Source organism: Planococcus citri, chromosome 1 (assembly GCF_950023065.1).
Source record: "Planococcus citri chromosome 1, ihPlaCitr1.1, whole genome shotgun sequence".
Taxonomy (NCBI): Eukaryota; Metazoa; Arthropoda; class Insecta; order Hemiptera; family Pseudococcidae; genus Planococcus; species Planococcus citri.
Window position 1 is genome coordinate 52,335,362 of NC_088677.1, and position 22,385 is coordinate 52,357,746.

At 33.5% G+C, this 22,385-nt stretch overlaps 6 protein-coding genes across 8 annotated transcripts; 4 read left to right on the plus strand and 2 right to left on the minus strand.

The window, feature by feature from the left end:
• The first annotated feature begins 370 nt into the window (after window positions 1–370).
• Window positions 371–2,214, plus strand: LOC135832665 (coiled-coil domain-containing protein 130 homolog). Its single transcript, XM_065346051.1, has 6 exons — window positions 371–565; window positions 683–920; window positions 992–1,103; window positions 1,187–1,447; window positions 1,519–1,651; window positions 1,728–2,214. Exons 2-6 carry the CDS (start codon window positions 721–723, stop codon window positions 1,886–1,888), a joined length of 867 nt encoding a protein of 288 aa, XP_065202123.1. The 5' UTR covers window positions 371–565; window positions 683–720; the 3' UTR covers window positions 1,889–2,214.
• Window positions 2,215–2,364: 150 nt separating this feature from the next.
• On the minus strand, window positions 2,365–3,753 carry eIF6 (eukaryotic translation initiation factor 6). Its single transcript, XM_065346053.1, has 6 exons — window positions 3,475–3,753; window positions 3,319–3,404; window positions 3,073–3,248; window positions 2,819–2,995; window positions 2,563–2,744; window positions 2,365–2,484 (listed from the first exon to the last, which is right to left on the minus strand). Exons 1-6 carry the CDS (start codon window positions 3,579–3,581, stop codon window positions 2,475–2,477), a joined length of 738 nt encoding a protein of 245 aa, XP_065202125.1. The 5' UTR covers window positions 3,582–3,753; the 3' UTR covers window positions 2,365–2,474.
• A 411-nt stretch (window positions 3,754–4,164) lies between these two features.
• Window positions 4,165–6,646, plus strand: LOC135832667 (uncharacterized). Of its 2 annotated transcripts, none has more exons than XM_065346055.1 (5): window positions 4,165–4,585; window positions 4,702–4,869; window positions 4,947–5,120; window positions 5,196–5,294; window positions 5,370–6,646. In XM_065346055.1, the coding sequence occupies exons 2-5, from the start codon at window positions 4,720–4,722 to the stop codon at window positions 5,505–5,507; spliced, it is 561 nt and encodes a 186-aa protein (XP_065202127.1). In that variant the 5' UTR covers window positions 4,165–4,585; window positions 4,702–4,719; the 3' UTR covers window positions 5,508–6,646. The 2 variants fall into 2 exon arrangements, with proteins under 2 accessions (XP_065202127.1, XP_065202126.1); XM_065346054.1 differs by having other exon boundaries at window positions 4,166–4,417.
• Window positions 6,647–7,200: 554 nt separating this feature from the next.
• On the minus strand, window positions 7,201–9,634 carry Dus2 (Dihydrouridine synthase 2). The gene is made up of 6 exons (XM_065346050.1): window positions 9,227–9,634; window positions 9,005–9,143; window positions 8,594–8,926; window positions 8,218–8,505; window positions 7,828–8,139; window positions 7,201–7,546 (listed from the first exon to the last, which is right to left on the minus strand). Exons 1-6 carry the CDS (start codon window positions 9,438–9,440, stop codon window positions 7,438–7,440), a joined length of 1,395 nt encoding a protein of 464 aa, XP_065202122.1. The 5' UTR covers window positions 9,441–9,634; the 3' UTR covers window positions 7,201–7,437.
• A 114-nt stretch (window positions 9,635–9,748) lies between these two features.
• Parp (Poly-(ADP-ribose) polymerase) lies at window positions 9,749–14,581 on the plus strand. The gene is made up of 18 exons (XM_065346041.1): window positions 9,749–10,071; window positions 10,158–10,305; window positions 10,364–10,527; window positions 10,602–10,807; window positions 10,875–11,073; window positions 11,143–11,351; window positions 11,418–11,543; window positions 11,621–11,781; window positions 11,852–12,003; window positions 12,080–12,146; window positions 12,238–12,448; window positions 12,527–12,725; window positions 12,832–12,951; window positions 13,044–13,259; window positions 13,340–13,690; window positions 13,790–13,950; window positions 14,028–14,204; window positions 14,295–14,581. Exons 1-18 carry the CDS (start codon window positions 9,964–9,966, stop codon window positions 14,362–14,364), a joined length of 3,045 nt encoding a protein of 1,014 aa, XP_065202113.1. The 5' UTR covers window positions 9,749–9,963; the 3' UTR covers window positions 14,365–14,581.
• A 713-nt stretch (window positions 14,582–15,294) lies between these two features.
• Window positions 15,295–21,457, plus strand: Cul3 (cullin 3). Of its 2 annotated transcripts, XR_010556339.1 has the most exons (16): window positions 15,295–15,628; window positions 15,724–15,921; window positions 16,091–16,276; window positions 16,355–16,558; window positions 16,629–16,808; window positions 16,881–17,078; window positions 17,152–17,328; window positions 17,416–17,586; window positions 17,665–17,772; window positions 17,847–17,968; window positions 18,045–18,372; window positions 18,452–18,621; window positions 18,713–18,851; window positions 19,395–19,522; window positions 19,600–19,699; window positions 20,219–21,457. XR_010556339.1 is itself a non-coding variant. In XM_065346044.1 (15 exons), exons 1-15 carry the CDS (start codon window positions 15,575–15,577, stop codon window positions 19,622–19,624), a joined length of 2,388 nt encoding a protein of 795 aa, XP_065202116.1. In that variant the 5' UTR covers window positions 15,295–15,574; the 3' UTR covers window positions 19,625–19,807. The 2 variants fall into 2 exon arrangements, 1 of the variants encoding a protein (XP_065202116.1); XM_065346044.1 differs by lacking the exon at window positions 20,219–21,457 and having other exon boundaries at window positions 19,600–19,807.
• The last annotated feature ends 928 nt before the right edge of the window (window positions 21,458–22,385 follow it).

The following is a 22,385-nucleotide window of genomic DNA, read 5'->3' on the forward strand; positions in this document are numbered from 1 at the left end:
TCAATTAGATTAACGAATATTTTTTCAACTGAGTTAAATAAAAATGCTAATGAATATAATATTTACTTTGTAATTTATGCGAAAATCTGCGCAAAACGTTGTTAATCATTTAACATTGCGAGCGGTTGACATTTTTGTCGTTCTGTCACGTCAAAACAACAAACTACTCCAATTCCTATTCTCTTCTAATTTCACAAGATACGAGTTGAAAATTAATAGTTACTGAGTGAGCAATAATTGTAATATCATCACAATTGACATTTTTACCGTTATGTATGGATTGTTCATTGTTTTTTGTATGTTGTGTGTGTTATTTGATTTGTTTGTGTATTGGGAGGGAGAAGGGAGGAGAAGCATGCAGAATGAGGGGTGGTAGGGAAAGGGGAATGGGATAGAGTTGAAATTTTGTGATAACAACTGATAACCGCAACTTCGAATTTCAGAATTTGTGGTTATAAATTTGAGTTTTTGCTTTTTGATCGTAAACTTATAAATAAACGTTAGAGGATTGAACTTGAATACTTTTTGGAGACTAGTTGATTACACGAAGACTGCAATATTCTAGGTAAGCTTAATTGATGTTGTAAAGGTATTGAATAATCGTGTGTAATGTTCCCATTTTGTTGTAGAATTTTTCACTATATCGTAGCGTTCTCAAAAACTTTCCTACTTGTTTTTTTAGATTTTTGGGTGTCCGAATAAATAGGAAACTAACGCAAAATGGGTGAACGGAAAGGTACAAACAAGTATTATCCACCTGATTATGATCCAAAGATCGGAGGACTCAACAAATTTCGAGGCACTCATGCTTTGCGTGAGAGAGCCCGAAAAATTCATCTAGGAATCATCATCGTACGTTTTGAAATGCCCTATAATATCTGGTGCGAAGGATGTAATAACCACATTGGTATGGGTGTAAGGTATGCTAAAATATTTCTGATTTTCCAGTATCACTCATTTCTTTATTCATTATTATTGGAATTATTTTTAGGTATAATGCAGAAAAAAAGAAAGTGGGAATGTACTACTCGACTCCTGTTTATCAATTCCGGATGAAGTGCCATTTATGTGATAACCATTTTGAAATAAAGACCGATCCAGGGGTAAATTTTTAATTTATTGGAACTGATTATTAAGTGATTATTGAATCATTTCCAAGTTTCTGACCATTTGATATTGATTCCAGAATCTAGATTACGTCGTTGTGAACGGAGCTCGTAGACAAGAAAATCGATGGGATCCTACGCAGAATGAACAAGTTGTACCTGAAACTCGAGAAACGAGTCGAAAACTTTTTGATGACGCCATGTTCAAATTGGAACATAAGAATAATGATGCCAATACGTCTAAAAAATCAGCCGCATCGTTAAATAAACTACTGGATAGACAGGAATCCGTATGGAAAGATGATTTCGCTGCTAATTCGATCTTACGAGCCAAACTAAGAGTGAGTAGCATTACTTTGCGATCAATTAATCTTCAATGCGATTTCTTTTTCATAATGATGTTGGTTTTCAGGCGGGTAAGAAAGAACGTTTGGCGGTTGAAAACGCAAATGCTGCGGTATCAAAACGTTTATCGATAAATATCCCTTTGCTGGCTCAAAATGAAGAAGATAATAAATTAGCATCTTTGTTAATGTTGAAACAAAGTATGCTCTCAATTCCATTTGCTTATATCGCTTAGTTAATTCCCAATTGTTCTAAAAATTATGAATTTTTTTGCAGGTATTCAAACACCAAAGACAAAATCGGGGAAAAATCGCTCAGAAAGTTATGATAAATTTGATGAAACATCTGCGACAAAATTTCAACCATCTAGCTCAAAAACAAAACCAGTTTCCTCCCTGGTGTCGGACATGTATGGGTCAGATTCCTCATCCGAATGAAATGTTGTTGTACTTGTAACCATATTAGGAAATGTTTCTCGTCTGACTTCTCGTACCGAGAGGTTTTCTTTTTGTAATTGATGGATGCGGTTTTCCAGTTCGGATAAGAAGAAAAATGAATGTGAATGAATGGAAGATCCTCAGGTTTATATTTGTAAATGTAAATGGAATATCCTGATTGAATTCGATCGTACAATATTACCAAAGAGACCTTTTTCATGAAAATAATTTTCTCTCTTCTGTTGTAATGGACGATACCTAATACGTAATTTACTATTCACAGTAAATAAGTGATTCAAATTGAAATATACGTTTTAATGAACATACCACCTGCTATTTTTCACTTACCGTGATTGGTCCGAGAAGATATCATTAACACAAAGGAACTATACCTAATGAGAGAATCCTTATTTTCCGATTAGCAGTAAAGATCTTATTCATCAATCGACATAAATTTTAAATAAGGAAAAAATAAATTAAAATTACCGCGAATTTTTATATTTGATTAATAAGTACAAATTATTGGGTAAAATAAAAAGTTTCATAGAAATTTACATGAATTCTGGAACATGTTCATCGTGTCGGATTACGAAATGCTGAAAATTAAAAACACCATCAGATGAAAATTCAACATTGAAAATAACAAATAATCATGTACGAATTTGACGTTGTACCTATCGATTAATGATGATCTCATCTTCGTCGTAATGTAAGATGGTTGTGCTTCTCCTAATTTGAAAACATTTTCTATTACCGATATTTCTGTAGATGTCGTGTCCATTCCACAAAACGCGTGCCAATCATTAACAACCATTCCGCCACCTATCAATTCTGAACCTCGATTCACAGTTCCCGCCTGTGTAAAATTATTAGCAAAAACTTACACAAATCTAACAGAAGAGTTTTCAAAAAACGTTATTCACGACTTACCACCAAGGGAATTTGTAAAAGAGAAGATAACTCATCTAGCTCATTAGTAGGTGTGTGAGGATGAACAATACCGCCTTGATTTGATAAAGCGCAATATGAACCCACAACTTGCTTCGAAGCGACAGTTTGACGAAATACTTCAACTTTCAGTGTGTCCATCAAAATTTCTTCGGTTTCCTAATTAGAAATTTACATTCAACAATCAGTACTAGAATTGCGTACCTACCTATACGAGAAAACAACGCAGGACGTACTTTATCTAAATCTGGATGCACTAAAGCCACATAATCATTACATGCAATAACATTGCCCAACGCTGACAGTCGTTCTTCTATTCGCTGAATTTTAACACTATCGGGTAGAGAATTTCGCAAGTGTTGCAACTCTGTATCTGTAGTGGAATTCGGTACCAATAAACCGTGCCTATTTCCTAAAAGTTGAAATTGTAAATCAAATAATATGTTTGACAAAATTGATAAATACTTCTGTGGTTAGCTCACCAACTGATAATCTTCCGATGATACGACAACCGGCCATAGATGCGTGAATTACAGGAATCGTATCCAGAAGTTCAGATTCAAATACACTGTAAAATAAAGTCATCATAAGAGATTCATTCGTGACGTTTTACGTGATATTATGTACGTTTTCATTACCTGTAAAACGTTTCTGAGCCTCCGATCGCAACCAGACAATACGAATTGGTCAATTTACTAAACACCCCGACCTCGTTGTTGTTCTCAAACTGAACTCGAACAGCCATTTTCACTAGTAAGTTATTTTCACCGATTTCACTTACAGCATCAATCTTTAAAACTAAATATTCAATTCCGGTCGGTAGTTGAATACAAATTGCGCAATTTTGCAGAAATATCTGAAAATCACGAACACGCTTTCTTCCTTATTGAAAAATTCTCAAAATGATAAAAAATAAAAATTTTATTTTTCACTGATAGTGATTCGTTCCCCTCCTAACCAACTGACAGTGCCTCAACATTTCCAATCCTCCTAAATTTGATTTTATTTTTATTTTTTTTTCAATGCTAATTTTGAAAATAATTTGAAGTTTTTGAAGCAAGTTTTGACTTTAATGATGAAATTCTATTAAATTCATTTTGTATTGTCAAATCTTATGACTGTATACCAAAAAAATGGTGCACATTTTATCAATTCTTGCTGAGTTGCTGCATAGCAATTTCAATTTTGCGTAAAGTTCTAGGAAATGGAACAAATAACAAAGGTATATTGATGGAGTGGGAGGAGAGGAGGGAAGCGAAAAGGCACAGTGGCCAGGCCAGTGGGTTGTGGATTGTGGGTGAAGCGAGGCGGTGGAGGAGGTGGGAGGTGTCATCAATTTATTGCACTGGTTGTGGTGGTGTTGTGTGTACATGTCTATTACATGCTCGTATGCTCTATTTATGGCAATGTTGATTTTTGCAAATTTAACGAAAAAATTTTTCATTATCAATAATTAATAATTAGTTATCTTCCTCAAGTTTGATGCGTGAAATTTATCGGTGTTCGAATTGTGTATTCTGTAAAGTGAAATAATTGACGTACTTTGTACTGTGCTGTAATCAAAATTTTGTCTTTACTCTGGTAAGAGCAATATTACATGTATGTACGGCATACCATTGATGAGAACTATTTTCATACACTGGTAGCAATTGTCGCACAGTTCTGCTGTTCTGCTAATGAACCAATTATAAACAGTACATTATTTTGGTGCATTGAATTGTGTAGTTTGATTGATACCTCTCTTTAATTGTAAGATATTTGTTATTATTTTTTGATGATCGTACGCTATTTATCTACTGATTATTACGTTATCGATGTGAGTAATTTACCCTATCCAAGCTAATTTTGCTATTTGTTTACAACAGCAACATTCAAAATACAAAATGAACAATTCGGGTGCTACTGTTTTTCCCGGTCAGCATACCACAACAACTACGATATCCTCAACCACTGAAGCTCAGATCAATCCTAATATACGATTCGATCGTGATTATTTATCAAAAATTGATGGTCAGATTAGAATATTGGAAATAGTGAGTGAAATGATACGAGCATTGTAGTGTTTTTGCTAAACTTATCAGCATTTTTGTAAATCTGCCTGTGTTTACAGGTGTTAAGCTGCATCGCATTGTTTTTCATTGCGTATGCCAACACGTACACGCCCGATAGAACCACATTTTTGGAAACCGTCTGTGTTTCAGCTATCTGGTGGAATACTATTTTTGTAATTTTTTACCTGTTTCACGTAATCGAGAAGTTTTATAAAATACCGTGGTTAATAGTTGTGAGTAATTTTATTGTTTTTTGAGAATTTGAAATCCAAAATTTTCACTTACTAAATCGGATTTTTTCTCTGTAGGAAGCCATAAGTGCTGTATCGTTTGGAGCTTTGTTTTTTCTGTGTGGTTTGCTGTCAATTGCCTGGATATTTACATATTCAGCTTTCATTGTGATGTTGGCAAGTGATGTTTGTCTCGTAGTAAGAAAGGTGAAAGCGACTGAATTTATAATTATTTTGTTTTATCAATTTCAGTTTGCTGCTGTAGTGCTGACAGCACTGTTTGCTTACGATGCTTACCTCAAATGGCTAGCGATACAAGAAGGGCAAATTGCGCAGGGACGAATTATCAATCAAGTTACAGAAGTTAATCAGTCAGGATTCCGTTATTAATGTTAATGGGCGTTCATTTTTACTACTATGTGATTCAATGTAGTGTTACTAATGCCATCCTGTAGCATTTGTTCGTAGTGACTGTCTTTTGCATTTCATTTAATTTTTTGTTCTTGTTTTGTTGTTTTGTGTTTCGTAGTTGACAAATATTTGATTCTGAAAATATTGAAAGGTTTTGATTTTTCTTTCAGAAAAGATTTGTTTCTTTCTCTGTTAATTCATTTGCGAGCACCGTTGATGAGTAGCGCTTTATAAACGAACAATTTCTAGCTTCTATATATATATTTTTTTTGCTATCATTTTTGCAATTTTACTTTGTAATTAGCACTGAAATACGTTTCGTTTTTTGAATTATTATCACACCTAAATTATTGGATTTTCTTTACAGTAGCACATTCCTTGTTACTATTTGAATCGAGTATTATCGTTTTATTGAAGAAGTATTATTAATGAGGTATTATTACTTATTGTACTGAAATTTTGTCAATTCAATTTTATCCTATTTGCCTTCAAAGCATTTTTTTTTTAAATTTTGAGTCATTCATAATATTCTAGTGAAAACTTTTATTAGTTACCTGTGTATGATCTTATGGACGTGTTGTGTTGTTTTATGTTTATGTTGATCTTTGTGTTAATTTTATGCGTAAGAATATTATTTGTTTGAAATTATTCGACAGTTTAAATGATTGAAGTTTAATTTTTTCATTATTCAGTATGCTAAGTGTTTAAAAAGAGTCTTTCCAATTTCGGTAAAAATTTTATGTGTGATCGTGTGTTTCGTTCATTAACAGTTTGCCAATTTTTTCTAATTCATTTCAAATCAAAGAATCATTATTTTTTCTACAATTCAAGTTTTTGCATTTTCATTCAAGTAAAAAAAGTTGTTCACGTGTTCATTTTATGTATGTACTTATTTCCTTAACTTGCCCTCCTTATATTTTATCATCTAACAGAAATACTTGTTTTATATCATTTTAACATTTGTTTTGTTTTATGTAAGTACATTAAGTGTGTTTATTTTTTTGCATTTTCATTATTTCAAAATCTTATGTTGTTATTCTCACTTCCTGACTTGTAATTCTCTCAAGTACGTCTTGTATCATTTTTTGTTTTTTCATATTATACTCCTTTCAATTTGATTCTTGGTGTGTATATTATTTTCTGTCTTATGAATTGAAATCACTGGAAAATTTTGCTGTGTGCCGTTTGTAGGAAAAGTGTACGAGTGAAGAGTGATGTGCTAAATCTGCGAAGCCGGCACTTATATCAGTTCACTGTATTATTTTGCTGCAATTTGAACACCCTTAATATTATTAATTATGTCAAGTAAATAAAAAAAGGAAACAAGTAAAGCTGGTGGGCTCAATTCTAATCCATGTTTGGTTAGCTAATACTTTGAATATTATTTCAACTTTCTGAAGAATATTTTTGCTTCTTTTCTTTTTCTTTTCCCACAAGTAAATCTGTGAAAAAAATCAGATACATCACCAGCTACTATTTCGTCTATTTTGCTAGGGGTAAAAGAGATAGGTACTCGAATAGCCGAATAGGAAATCCATCAATGTAAACCGAGAACGATCTTTCACCTATTTATGTAGTACATATGTACCTGAGCAAACTGAGGTACAGTTCAGATCTTCGGCGGCTGGTAAATCTGAAAACACGCGCACTTATCGTAAATAATGAAAATGAAGACAATAATAGAATCTTTTATTCTTGAAATCAACAATCAATTCGAAACCGATAACACTGACTAACGCATTGAAACCGAAATGCGATTTAAGTATTCATGAAATTTCATGCGTTTATTGATGTACAAGTACATTTTATTGATGAGTTGGTTTCCAACGAAATTTCGTAAACAAACAAAGAAAATGCTTTTCGACGTACACAACCTGTTACTTTATCAAAAACCAGTTAACAATTGACCTCATGACGTAATCAAACCTTTTCTTCGCATTTCATTTTCATCGTACACTTTCAAAAAACATAAACAAACCAGCGCTGCTTCCTGCTCAGCAAATTTCTTGTTTTTCACCCTTAAACAAACATCATTAGGTCATTAGGTACCATAAGAAAAAGTTATTTTGAAACGATACCGATGCGTTATAGAATACATATTTTACAATTCATGGTTAGCTTATGAGCTGTAGGTTCAGAAAAACGTAACCGACTTGTACATACATACAAGTACATATTACTTTTTGTATGTAGAAGTACCTACTCAATTCGAAACACATAACTCATTGGAAACTGAAAAATATAAATTCTAACCATGCAATAAATAAGAGCCAATGAAATTATTGCGAATCACACATACCATCTAGTCGAAGCGTATTTTTTCCCATCCACCAGCACCGTTGCTTGGAATAATTTTTCTGAATTTCTTGTTTCGTATTTTGGAGTAGGCATTTTATTCTTCTTTGAAAATCTTAAAAGTACTGATTTGGGTAAATCATCTTGATTTTGATAATTATTACGAATGAATATCGCATCCAATGTCGAAGTATCGTTTTCTATTTTCAACTTCTTAGCTTGGTGCCCAGCTACATTTTCTTCCTTAAGTTGTGACAGTTTTGTTTTCATCTCTTGCTTTTTTTCATGATAATAATCACTCATGTTCCATATTTCACTAAAACCAAAATGGTATATTTTAAATAAATCCTGAATTTAATTCCAGCGAATACTTAGCAACTGGAAATTTACTAACCTGATTTGTTCAACTGTAGCAGTTTCAAGGAATTGTTTACCTCTGCGAGTATCTTGTAATTCTCTGAGCATACTTTGAATACAGTACTTCGTATTTGAGAAGAAATTATCATAATCTATGGCGTATTTCAAGTATAATTTTATCATATCGTCCAATTCCAAGTGCGTATCTTTGTTAAAAACCGAACAGTTATATTGAGCAGATCTGGCCACCATTACGCTGCTACAGTTCGTAACTTTTCTGAATTTAATAATATCTTCGTAACTTTCGATGTCATTTGAACCACCACTGTGAATGAAACAAGCACATATTTTTTAAATTTCTATCGTAATACATATACGTATAAACATATGTAAATTGAATGTAAAAGGCGTACTTGGCTATCACAGGAACTGAAAGTTCTTTAGCAATTGCTTCGATATAAGAATCTCTGTTCTGATTATGTGGTCTTTCTTTTATAGTTCTTCCATGAATAGCAATCGCTGATACACCGCTTTCTTCCATTAATTTACAAAAAGAAATCGTTTCTTCGATGGTACCCAAAACTCGTATTTTACACGTTACTGGAATGCTGACTGATTTTTTCACGTTCTGTATTATTTTTTGAGCTGTCTCCTTATTTGATAAAAGCGCAGCACCCATGCCACCTGATACAGAGAAATGTTTAGGGCAGCCCATGTTTATATCTATGCCAGCCACATCTTGCTGCCTGTTAACATTACATAAAATGTTAAATAAAAGGTTGAAAGAAATATTGAAAGCAAATTTTCATTAAAAAATCAAGTACATTATTGAAGCAACTCGAGCGGCTCTATCTGCACAGCTAGTGCCTATTTGTAATATAACTTTGCCTTTTTCTTTACTACAAGTTTGGAAAATCACATTGCCATCGGTTTTATCTATGTATTCGATAACATCGAGCAGTTCTAAGTGAAAAAACAACGCTTTAGTGATTTGAAAAAAATTGTACGAAAGGATTCACAATTATGTATAGATAGTTAGAAGTTACCATTGTATCGCCTCTGACACCGAAGTAACTTGTGATCGATTATTTCTTCGCTATAAACTATATCAGCTCCTTGCTCTAATGCAATGAGTCGAAATGGTAATGTGTTCATTCGCACCATCGGCGCAAGGATGATTTTATTCGAATAAAAATCGTTAAATGCCATTTCATAATGATTAATATAAGCAAAAATAAGAAGGTAAAAAATAATTTGCATGCGTTCAACTTGAATCGAAACAGGATTATGTGATAAATGAAGATGCAAAAACGGAAAACCAATCACTCCGTATCCGTAAAATGAATTAGATTTCAAAATTTAATTACTTAGAAGCTTTAATCATTTTTGAAAAAGAAAAAGTACCTAATTTGACATTTTTAATATTTTTCATCAAAATTTTTATCGTTATCGTTATCACAACCGCATTTTCTTATCATTTTCATTTCTGAAACTTTTGTTGTAAAATAATCCAGCAGATGGCACTAAATATGTGCCGATCTTTGAATTTTGTTTTTTTACCGCGATTTGCCGCTAGATTGAAAATGTCGTCGAAAGTCGAATTTTACTGTTTTCTGTTTTGCTTGCTTTTGAAGTTCTAGAATCGTAGAATGTGTAGAAGTACGTTTGATTTCCATTAACGTTATTAATTCTTGTTAAATTTCAGGAAGTTCAAAATTATAGTTGTTCTTTGCTCTCGCAATTACATTTTTACGCATTTTTATAATCTTCTTAATATCTCACGATGGATTTACCATTTCGTGCGGAATACGCTAAGAGTGGTCGTGCTGCTTGTAAAGGATGCAAGACTCCTATTTCTAAAGACACGCTGAGATTAGCTGTTATGGTTCAGGTAATATATTTACTCTTACATGTAATCAACTAACTGAACGTAGTATGTAGAACTATTTATTCACCCTCTCACGTATTTCTTCACAGTCGCCCATGTTTGACGGAAAAGTTCCGCATTGGTATCACGTTTCTTGTTTCTTCGCTAAACAGCGTGTTAAAAGTGTTGGAGATGTATCGCATTTCGAATCGCTGAGATGGGAGGACCAAGAATTGATCAGATCTAAAGTGGCTGGAGGTATGTTCGCAATGATATATCCGATTGATGGAAGGGATCTTAATGAACTCAATTTCAGGTCCTTCTGGATCAAGTAGTGGAGTTAGTAATGGAACGTCTGCTGGCGGGAGTGCGAAGAAAGCATCTAAACGGAAAGGAAAAAGTGGTTTGGCAGATTTCTCTATCGAATACTCAAAGTCCAGTCGTGCGACTTGTCGTGGTTGTGAAGATAAAATTGTCAAAGTAAATACGTCATTACACATATGTTTTTTATAACCTTTGAATTGTTTCACAAAATAGAATTCTTTACATTGTAGGAAGAAATCAGAGTTTCTAAAAAAGACTTCGATAGTGATGAAGGAAGACGTTACGGTGGTATTGATTTGTGGCACCATTTGGAATGTTTCTCAAAAGTTAGACAAGAACTTGAATTTTGGGATTCCGGGCCCAAACTTCCTGGTTACAAGACGTTAAAAAAAGAAGATCAAGATAAAGTCAAGAAAATGTTACCTCAGATGGAACCGTAAGTAAAATATTGCGAAACCCAATGTATTATTCACTTTGAATTTAATTCATTGTTTCTTTTGTAGAATTAAAGTTAAAAAAGAAGAATCTGATGTCGACGGAGTAGAACCGCCCAAAAAACCAAAAATTGAAAGCGATAATGTTATGAAACAACAGAATCAAATGATGTTTTATTACCGCGATCATTTGAAATTACTTCAAAAAAAACATTTGACTGCTTTACTGGAATATAACAATCAACAAGTTCCTGCGGGTACCGAAAGTGTAAGTAACGTTAAGTTTTAATGCGCGCTGTGTAGTTTTCGATTCGCTATAATGTAATTGTTATTTCAGATGTGTGATAGATTAGCTGATGCGATGACGTTCGGGGCATTACTTCATTGCAAAGAATGTAGACATGGTCAAATAGTGTTTCGTTCCGGTGTTGGATATTTCTGTTTGGGCAATAAGGACGAATGGGTAAAGTGTGAAGCAGTTACAGATGACCCCAAACGAAAACCTTTTCGAGTACCAGACGACTTGAAAGAGAAATTTGAATTTTTGTGAGTGTTTCGCGGTTTTTACTCGATTGTAAATCGTATTCGGTCTTAATTATTATTCTTTTTCAGAGCGTCGTACAAATATAAACCTCAGAAAAGAATTTTTCAATCTAATCAACCTACTGTGTCGAATGCTAGTGTACTCAGCGGCGCTTATGCTGGCAAAAGCATGAAAAGTGAACCATCTACGTCTGGGTGATTAATAATTTTTCAATTCTTTATCGAAATCTCGTATTATTTTACCTAATAAAATATGTTTTTGTTTTTCACAGACCAAGAGTGATTCGCGATTTACCACTTAAGAATATAGAAGTAGCTTCACTTGGAAAATTACCGTTGAATAAAGAAGAATTGAAGTTGAAAGTTATGAAATTAGGCGGAAAGTTGGCGTCTAAAATTACCGATCAAACAACTGTTATTATCGCTCCACCTGGTAATATCGCGGTTTTTGTTGTATTTGTTATGATTGCTGAGTGGAAAAATAATGAATTTTGTTTTTATAGATGTATTTAAAGGCTCTTCGAAATTTTTAAAAGTGGCCGAAGAAAATGGAATTCAGATAGTTCCTTTCGAATTTTTAGAAGAATGTGATAAACCAGGAGCAAATGGTATTTTGAATATCAACAAGATGAATTTAGCGACTTGGGGTTCCGATGTAATTATTTTATTTCCATCTTTGAAATTTGTAGTTTCATTATTGTGTTTCTCATTTTACGTGTTTATTTTTTCAGCCTTCTAATCGTATGAATTTTGATGTAGTCGACTCGAAATCGAAATCGAAATCTCTCAGCTTTAGTAGTAAGATTACCCTACCCTAATACATATGCAACATTTTATTATCTGATTCTTGACTATGAACTATGTTGTAATTGTTATGTATTTTTTCAAGGTGGCAAGTACAAGTCGAATCTCCCGTCTAAAGTAAAGCTTAAAGTTCAAGATGGTGTGGCCGTTGATCCAGTCTCTGGATTGGAGGATGTAGCCCATGTGTACCGTTTCAACAAAGACATCTATACCACTGTACTATCTCTAGTTGACCTACAATCCGGACGTAACTCTTACTACAAACTTCAAGTTTTGGAATCTAATGATAAAAAAACGTAACTGTCGATATCAATGAAACAGTCATGATTCTGCATAATGCATTACAATAATTTAATTGTTGATTTTTTTCGAAGGTATTGGTTGTTCCGTTCTTGGGGACGTGTTGGTACTGATATCGGAGGCAATAAACTCGAACATAAGGCTAGTAGAGAAGATGCCATCACCGAATTCGAGGCGTTGTTCGAAGATAAAACCGCCAACATGTGGAGAAACCGTGCTAATTTCGTTAAAGTTCCGGGTAAAATGAATTGGGTTGATATTTCATACGATGATGTACGTATTTTTAACAGAACCTTTAACTCGTTTTTAAATATTTTTTGTAAACGTTGATATTAAAAAATGAACGCGTTAAATAATGAGTAATTTTGTTTTTTTATAGGAATCAATCGATAAGTCGACGTTGTCCGCAGTACCTTCTAAACTTCCGCAGCCTGTTCAAAATTTAATCACTCTCATATTCAACGTAGATACTATGAAAAACGTCATGTTAGAATTCGAGGTATTTTCTTCTTTTTTAACTTGATGTACGAGTATGCCGGCAATTCATCGTTTTAAAAAATATGTGTAATTTACGTCATGGAATTTTTATAGCTAGATATGGAGAAAATGCCCCTGGGTAAACTGAGTAAAAAACAGATGAAGAAAGCTTTCGAAGTGCTGACCGAACTGCAAAATTGTATCTCAGCATCTGGTGATAAAATGAGTAACCAGAAGATATTGGGTTTAACTAACCAATTTTATACTCTGATTCCGCATAGTTTCGGTATTGATAATCCGCCATTGCTTAATGACCTGGATACTATAAAAGTAAGTCCCCGCAATCAATTTGTCATTGATTTGTGAGAAATTCACGTCTTTATATGTTTACTTCTTATTAATTTGTGTAGCAAAAAGATGAAATGTTGAGTGCGTTAATGGAAATCGAAATTGCGTACTCGATGCTCAGAGATGTGGACTCTGACAACAAAGATGTTCACGCTATCGATTCGTATTATTTAAAATTGAAAGCAGATATCAGTCCTTTGAACAAAACTGATCAGGAATTTCAAACGCTTCAATTATATGTTCAAAATACTCACGCCGAAACTCATCGCAATTACGATCTCGAGATCATGGAAATTTATAAAGTCGAAAGACAAGGAGAACATAAGCGATACAAACCATTCAAAAAATTACATAACAGGAAGCTATTGTGGCACGGTTCCAGACTTACCAACTTCGCCGGTATCCTATCTCAGGTAAATTATCTCATCTTTTGATTTTTCTCTCATCTGGGATAGGAAATCACCCACTGAAGTCGTGTGATGCGAAAGTTTCATAATGATTTTTACGTTTAGGGTCTTCGTATTGCACCTCCCGAAGCACCAGTGACTGGTTATATGTTCGGTAAAGGTATCTACTTCGCTGATATGGTGTCGAAATCGGCGAATTATTGTATGACCAACTACACAAACAATACTGGTATGGTATTATTATGCGAAGTTGCACTTGGAGATATGTAAGTTGGTTCAAAATTGCGAAAAGTTTACTGAAACTGAGAATCTTATAATTTATATCATTTTTGTGTTTTTAAAGGCACGAACTTACTCATGCCCAAGATATAAAGAAGCCCCCCGCAGGTAAGCACAGCGTCAAAGGATTGGGTATAACAGAACCTGCTGCTCATCAATCCGTTGTTCGAGAAGATGGAGTTGAAATACCATTGGGTAAAGGAATTCACACCGGTCGACAGACGTCGTTGTTGTACAACGAGTATCCTTTTTCTATCATGATAGTAGCGATGATTTCGGGAGGGGGAATGGGGAACGTAAATTTTGTATTTTTCCTTAATTTTGTTGTCAGATACATTGTGTATGATGTCGCTCAAGTCAAGGTGGAATATTTAGTACAGCTGAAGTTCCTTCACAAGTGATTTTCAAAGGACTGACGAAAGTTTTATTTGTTTTGTGAGTTTTTCGTTTGTATTTCGTTACAATTATTTCGTTCGTATTCCATTGTTTATTGTTAATTTTATTCTTTATTATTACAAATTACATTTACTCGATATTATCGTTAAGTCATCATTCACAATTGTAACTGAAGTTTCCTTTTTGTATTTTGATTTCGAATTAAAGCGTTTTTTTAATGAATTGTTTTTGTCATTGCGCGGACTATACTTTCCTAAATAATGAAACTTTTGGATATGGAATAAAACGAGAAAATAATGAAAATAACATTGATGTGTGCGTTATGCATTTTTTACATATTTCTCGAGAAAAAGTGAAGAGGTATGTTGCTACGTTGTCTTCTTACTCGTGGCTAATGAATAAAAATGCAAATTCATTGAGCATGAGAACAGCGTTCTCAAACGACGTTTTCGGATGGTGAAGACTTATCTTTTCATTTGAAGAGATCATGTTTTCCTGGAAATGTGGACCTCGCGATCCTCTCTCTGTCTCGTCTCATTCTCGCTCCTTCATATAATAAACAATAGACTTTTTTCCACGAATTTCGTCATCTTAGGTACCTGCATACTCACTTACCCGTCGCGTCTGCCTTCTCTCTTTCCTGTACATTGTTCTACCCTGGTATTCAACTTCTCTCCCTGGCGAAATATAAAAGATGTTAGCCGTTAGGTTATGTTGCGAAAGTGGAACCATGGAGGGACGCCGGCGCCGGCATGCATCAGCAACCAGCATGGTCCGCCCGCCAATCTGCATCTCTGATTTCTAATAAAGACTGGATGAGTCACCTGACTAGTTGACTCCGTCATAATTAATTCCTGGCAGCTTTTACCAAATCGTCAAGGCACTCAACGATTATGAACGTTGTATTGTTGAAAAAAAATATGTTGATCTGATTTCATTTTCTTCTCTATCGTTATTATTAATTTTGTATAGAGGATGTACGTAAAAGTTAGAAAAATTAAAATATTTTCAATGATATTGTGCTTTTTATTAGTTTAGTACCGGAAAATGATTTTGTTTCGCAAGTTGAAAATTCTTTAAAAGTTTGCTGAATGAAAATTGTTATTGCATGAGTTTTGAAGTTGGTACCTACGACGTTCACCGATTCGTGGTTATTTGTCTTGAAATATCACATACTCCAAGTACCTGTATCTTTAATTGAAGTCGAACTGCAAAATGAAAACATCAGCTCCTAAAAAAGAACCTAAAATGAGGATTCGAGCGTTTCCTGTAAGTACATTTGCAATACCATGTGTGCATTCGTTTCAATCATGTTGATAAGATTCCCACCGCTCAACGACAATTTCATTTCGTTGTTGTTCTAGATGTCAATGGATGAGAAATTCGTCGACAATATATGGGCTCTGTTGAAGAGTGCCATTCAAGAAATTCAAAAGAAGAATAACTCTGGATTGAGCTTCGAAGAATTGTACCGTAACGCATATACAATGGTATTACATAAACACGGCGAAAGATTGTATTCAGGATTGAAAGAAGTTGTCACAAATCATCTCGAGACCAAAGTACGTGTTTAATATCCTATCTGAATAATCAAATTTTAATTTGATTACCTTTTCTTTGTTACCTAGAGTAGCCTATTTTTGCTTATTCTTTCTTCAGTGTGCCTGTCAGTTTTGTTGAGTTATTGTTTCGTGTTTATTTGAATTTTGGTAATTTTTAATTGTTTCATAGGTCAGAGAAGATGTGCTGAAATCATTGAATAACAATTTCCTGCAAACGTTGAATCAAGCATGGAATGATCATCAAACATCGATGGTGATGATACGTGATATTTTAATGTACGTCGATCGAGTGTACGTACAGCAGAATGAAGTTGATAATGTATATAATTTGGGTTTAATCATATTCAGAGATCAGGTGACTTTTTAATTTTCATCCTTCAATATTAATTTTCTCTTTCTATTGCTAATTGTATGCCGTGTGTTTTATTGAAAGGTTGTGCGGCACGGATGTATTAGAGATCATTTAAGAGACACTTTGTTAGGAATGGTGATGAAAGAACGTAAAGGTGAAATCGTAGATCGAAGTGCGATCAAAAATGCTAGCCAGATGCTGATGATTTTGGGTATCAATACGAGGACCGTTTACGAAGAAGATTTCGAACGGCCATTTTTATTCCAATCTGCTGAGTTTTACAAAGTAATATACTTGGTCACATTAATAATTGTATCACGCCGTGACTTATTTTATTTTCATGCGTCTCTGTTAGGTTGAAAGTCAGAAATTCCTAGCCGAAAATAGCGCTTCAGTTTATATCAAGAAAGTTGAAGCACGCATCAATGAAGAAGCTAGCAGAGCTAAGCATTATCTCGATGAAAGCACAGAGCCTCGAATTGTCGAAGTCGTCGAACAAGAGCTGATTAAAAAACACATGAAAACCGTCGTTGAAGTGTGTATTCCTTTGTCGATTGACAGCCTTCAAAAAATTATATTAATTTTTTTAAAAATCGTGTTCGTTTAGATGGAAAATTCCGGAGTTATTCACATGTTGAAAAATCAGAAAACTGAAGATATCGCTTGTATGTATAAATTATTCTCTCGAGTTCCCGATGGTTTGAAAATCATGTCAGATTGTGTTAGCAAATACTTAAGAGAGCAGGGAAAAGCTCTTGTGCAAGAGGATGATGCGGGCGCCACTAATGCTATTCTGTTTGTTCAAGTATGATTGCTTTTCATTGTGCAACAACAGGCAGGAAATTGATAGTATTTTAATACGTATATTTTTTATGTAGAACTTGCTCGACTTGAAAGATAAAATGGATCATTTTCTCCATAATTCGTTTTCAACTGATAAAATATTCAAGCAAATGATCTCATCAGATTTCGAGTACTTTTTAAATTTAAACCAAAAATCACCCGAATATTTATCGTTATTCATCGATGATAAATTGAAAAAAGGCGCGAAAGGAGTAAGTTGAATCATTATACGTGAGAGTATCATTTGTGGTTTTGATTGAGCAATTGAGCATGCATTCTAATAATGAATCATTTTGCAGATGACAGAACAAGAAATCGAAACCGTGTTAGATAAAACGATGGTGCTGTTTAGATTTCTACAAGAAAAAGATGTATTTGAACGTTACTACAAGCAGCATCTGGCTAAGCGTTTACTATTGAATAAATCAGTTAGCGATGATAGTGAAAAGAATATGATCTCAAAGCTAAAGGTATAAAACTTTGATCTCACAATTTGTTCAAATTCCGAAAGACAAAAATTCACGATTTTATTTCATGGAATTTTTCAGACTGAATGCGGGTGTCAGTTCACGTCAAAATTAGAAGGCATGTTCAAGGATATGACTGTTTCAAATTCAATTAACGAAGAATTCAAAGATCACGTAACCTCGCTAAATGTTCGTATTAATCTTTAATAGTGGTAGCATAAAAATCTTTTCACAGACTTAAGACAAATTTTTTTCGCTCTCAGGTTAATTTATACAGCGTCGACTTGAATGTACGAGTATTGACTACTGGTTTCTGGCCCACTCAAAGCGCCACTAAATGTAATATACCCATTGCGCCTAATTCAGCGTTCGAAGCTTTCCGAAGGTACTTCCAATTGTTCTTCAATGCGTGTCATCAATCCTCGAATCGATTGTATTAATAAAATTATGGTTTTTCGTAGATTTTACTTGGGTAAACATAGTGGCCGTCAGTTGACGCTACAACCTCAACTTGGTAATGCCGATTTGAACGCGGTTTTCTTCGGGGCTAAACGCGACGAAAGTGAGTCACCCAGAGACGCTGCGCCGATTCCGTCAACATCATCTTTTGTAACTCCGACGTCGACGTCTTGCGGCAGCAATACACCTGTCGTCTCATCGACGTTTGGTACCAGTTCGCCGTTCGCGTCGGAAAAATTCGCTCCGACTCGTAAACATATTATTAGCGTATCAACGTATCAAATGTGTATACTTATGTTATTCAATAATCGTGAAAAATTAACGTACGAGGTAAGCAGAACTAGTTGCAAAATGATGACGTTAACGTTCATTTATTCCTTACCTTCTTATTGATTTTTATTCTTCGCAGGAGTTACAAAACGAAACAGAAATTCCTGAAAAAGATTTAGTCAGAGCGTTACAGTCATTAGCACTAGGTAAAATTTCGCAGCGTGTATTGGTTAAAGAACCAAGAACGAAAGAATTCGAAGTCAATCACGTTTTCTCCGTTAACGACGCGTTCTCGTCGAAATTACACAGGTAAAGTACTCGTTCTTGTGGAATGGCATGAATGAGATTATCAACATGATGGAATTTTGATAATCTAATCGCTGTGAACAAACTATTGCAGGATTAAGATACAAACTGTCGCTGCTAAAGGCGAATCGGAACCTGAACGAAGGGAAACTAGAAATAAAGTTGATGAAGATCGTAAACATGAAATCGAAGCCGCTATTGTCAGAATTATGAAAGCTAGAAAACGAATGCCGGTAAAATATTATTCATTTTATGAACACACCTACAGCCTGTTACATACCTTTTTTTTCATCGTGAGAACTCGAGTGAAAATAATTTTATCGATTTTAAAATTTGTGTTTTGTTAGAATTGTATGAAAATTATTTAAGTAATCTTCAAAAGATCTACCCGAAAGAGATTTCTGGTTTCTCGTGACTATTTAATTCTTCATCGGTTTTGTCGTTCATAACTATAAACACTCGCCAAAAAAATGATTATACAACATTCTTTCGAAAGGAAACTTATTTGAGAACAATTCACGGAGTAATTTAATTAATTACTGATGATTCGCTTGTTTTCTTGTATGGCTAATTTCAAGAAGAAAATAAAAGAGTAGGTTCAAGATAAGATTTGCGAATGATAATTTAGCTGAGTCATCAAAATTCCGATGTATCCGAATCTCACGATGAAATTCTTTTTAAAATGCAGCGTACGAGTTTAATGAATATGCAAGCAGTTTACTGGCCATTATTCCGCGTTTCTAATGTTTTTTCTGATGTTTTTTTTTTTTGCGCAGCACAACGTATTGGTCGCAGAAGTAACAGAACAGCTGAAAAGCCGTTTTATGCCTCATCCTATTATAATTAAGAAACGTATCGAAGGATTAATTGAACGTGAATATTTAGCTCGTACTCCCGAGGACAGGTATTCATTTGAGCGTTGTTTTACATCGTATCTTTATTTGATTCAAGATGTACTTAATTATCATTTTAATTTTACAGAAAAATTTACACATACGTCGCCTAAGAATAGAAAATTGAATTATGGAAAAATTGCAATAACTCGACAGCATTATAATGGTTTAAGTACTTGCAAATTCATGTAAGTTGATAAATTTGTACATTTTTCACGGTTTTATTGTGTAATTATCTTTTTTTCCTTTTCAAGTGTACAGTTATTCGATTTTTAAAATAAACAAACGCTATTGTATTTTTTTTATTTTTTCAAAATTATTCAAGTGTTGAGGTTCGAGTTGATATTTTCTTGAATTTTTGTGTGGTTATGATCCGAAGAGTGTCTGGAAGGTTGTTGCTCCGCAGTTGTATCGTGAAAATATATTGAAATTTGAATAATTTTTGTGATAGATTCAATGGATTAGTTTTCTCGAATTTGAGGTGTAGTTCGGTGAAATAAGGTCTTCATCTTGAAAAAGTGACGGAAGCGTCGTGGCAGCTGAAAAAAACTGATTTTATTTATATTGAGTAATACACATCGGATGCATTGCGGTTTTACATCGTAAACTTTATACTGATGTGATCGAATTCAATGTACCTGAAGGTCATATGAAAATGAAAAATACATCATCAGTTCATCACATGTGACTGCATTTTTATGTTTCAGGTGTAATGTCACAAAGGAAAATAGCTTATTTGAAATATCTTATCAAATTTCATGTATTTAATTTGGGAAGCTGAAAAGAAATACGCATAAATTGAGTAGATAATTCGAATGTATAATTTTACACGTTACAGTTCTGTATTTCCCCCCTGAATTTATTGATTTAAATTGTACGTCTTTTTTTTCATCTGCTCTTTCGATAATGTATTCTCGTGTGGTGTTTATCGCATATATATTACATATATTACGTATATAGCTGAATTAAATTTTTTGTGATTTTTCTTATTACATTATGGTTTTTTTAAGGCGAAGATCGAATACTCGCATTGAATACTGGTCGTTGTAGTAGTTAATGTTCCACGAAATGCCTAGATCAGGTTCATAGCGACGTTGTAAATAATTTTTTTTTATTCAGGGAAGTTTTTTTTCTTAGTTGATATTATCGTTTGTGTTTTTTTTTTCGAGGGTAAATTGGAGCTTAGTTATTTTTGCTTCGTCTAATTAATGCGTTTAGTTCTTTGTACTATAATCTCGAATACCTACGTATGCTGTATATGATACTTACAAACGTGTTTATCGGTTAAAAGTATCCTCCTCCCTTCCAGTACTATTAGAAAGGGTAGCCCATATCTTAATTATGGTTTTTAATGCTCGACAATGTTTATATGTATTGTTACGGTACCTATTTTAAGATTTACTAATTATTTTTAACGTGTTTTGTTGACTACGATGAAAGGCGAATTTATTTTTCTCAAACAAAAACAAATGCTGTTTTTGAGTTTCGTTGAGAAGAATAATGAATAAGTCTACAGGAGGGGTACGGAAGGTGATAAGGATTTTGTGATCGTTGTGGTTTTCAACATTTAATATTTAACAGATTTAACTTTATTATATCTCGCTTTCGAAATTCGAAAATAATGTTGAGCTGAGAATCCAATTTTTGGTAGTATCATGCGTTGACAATAAGTGTACGTTGTTGTATAAAAGAATATTATCCTATCCCTATCGATCATGTTTTTATTTATCGAGTCACTAAGTTAAAATATATAACGCAGTTGTCGAATTTCTTCTACTCTTATGATTTTTCCCTTTCGATTTTTCGCTAATGAATTATGTAGTGAGTTATAAGGTAATGCGTTGTTGTTTTAAATTTGGAATTGTATATTTTTTTTATATTTTGTTAATTATAGTTATTCCGTTTCTTGTGTATTAATATATTTCAAATAATTAATTTTTCACGAAGTTTTTATTTTATTCACAATAGTGTTTTATAATGGATGGAAAATCGTGAACTGGCTGTGAATCTTTCTGGAAAAATTCATTGTTTTTAAAAACAGGTAATTGAAAGCTCAAAATTGTATTTGTATGTAAATATTGTACATATTGTACTTGATAAATTCAAATTTTGAATTTTTTTTTTAAATTGATTTTTATCTAGTTTTTTTAAGGATAACACGAAAAGTTGAAATTCAGTCTGACGCTTAGTGAAAAAATTTTCACCAGTTCAACGAAAGTTTAAGGCCACGTTTAAAAAAAATTGTAATTAATTCGAATAGGTTAGAGGCTGGTATTTAAAATTAAATGTGCCTAATTGAAAATGGGACCGATATCATTTTTAACTATTAGATATTTAAATTCACTTACATAGAATAGAATGGCGTGGTGATTAAGGATTATTAAATTGAACAAATCAACTAAATGAAGTGTTCGAAATGATTTGAAACTTCAATCATTTTAAAATAACACGAATTCATCAAATCTTTGATTCTAATTTCAAGTTTCAGATCGACAAAAAAAATCAAAATTCAAAATTAAAGGAAATATCAAAATTTGATGTGTTATTGTGAATCAAGTCAACCCTAAACTCACCTTGGGTGTAAATGTTCCGAGTGGGTAGGTAGGTAGGTAGGTAGGTACCTATTATGTATAAAATAAATTACGGAATCGAGAATTCTTGTTTCTGAAAAAATTAAAAAATAAAAAATACCAGAAAAAGAAAGCAAAATACATACCTACCTAGGCACCTAGCCGACCACAGGAAAACAATCCTCAAGAATACATACGAAAATACGAAAAGGTAAACCAAACCGTACGAAATATTAAAAACTTCATTTTCGTACTCGTACATTCTCATTCTACCTTACAACTTAAAGATGCATTGAAATGTAGG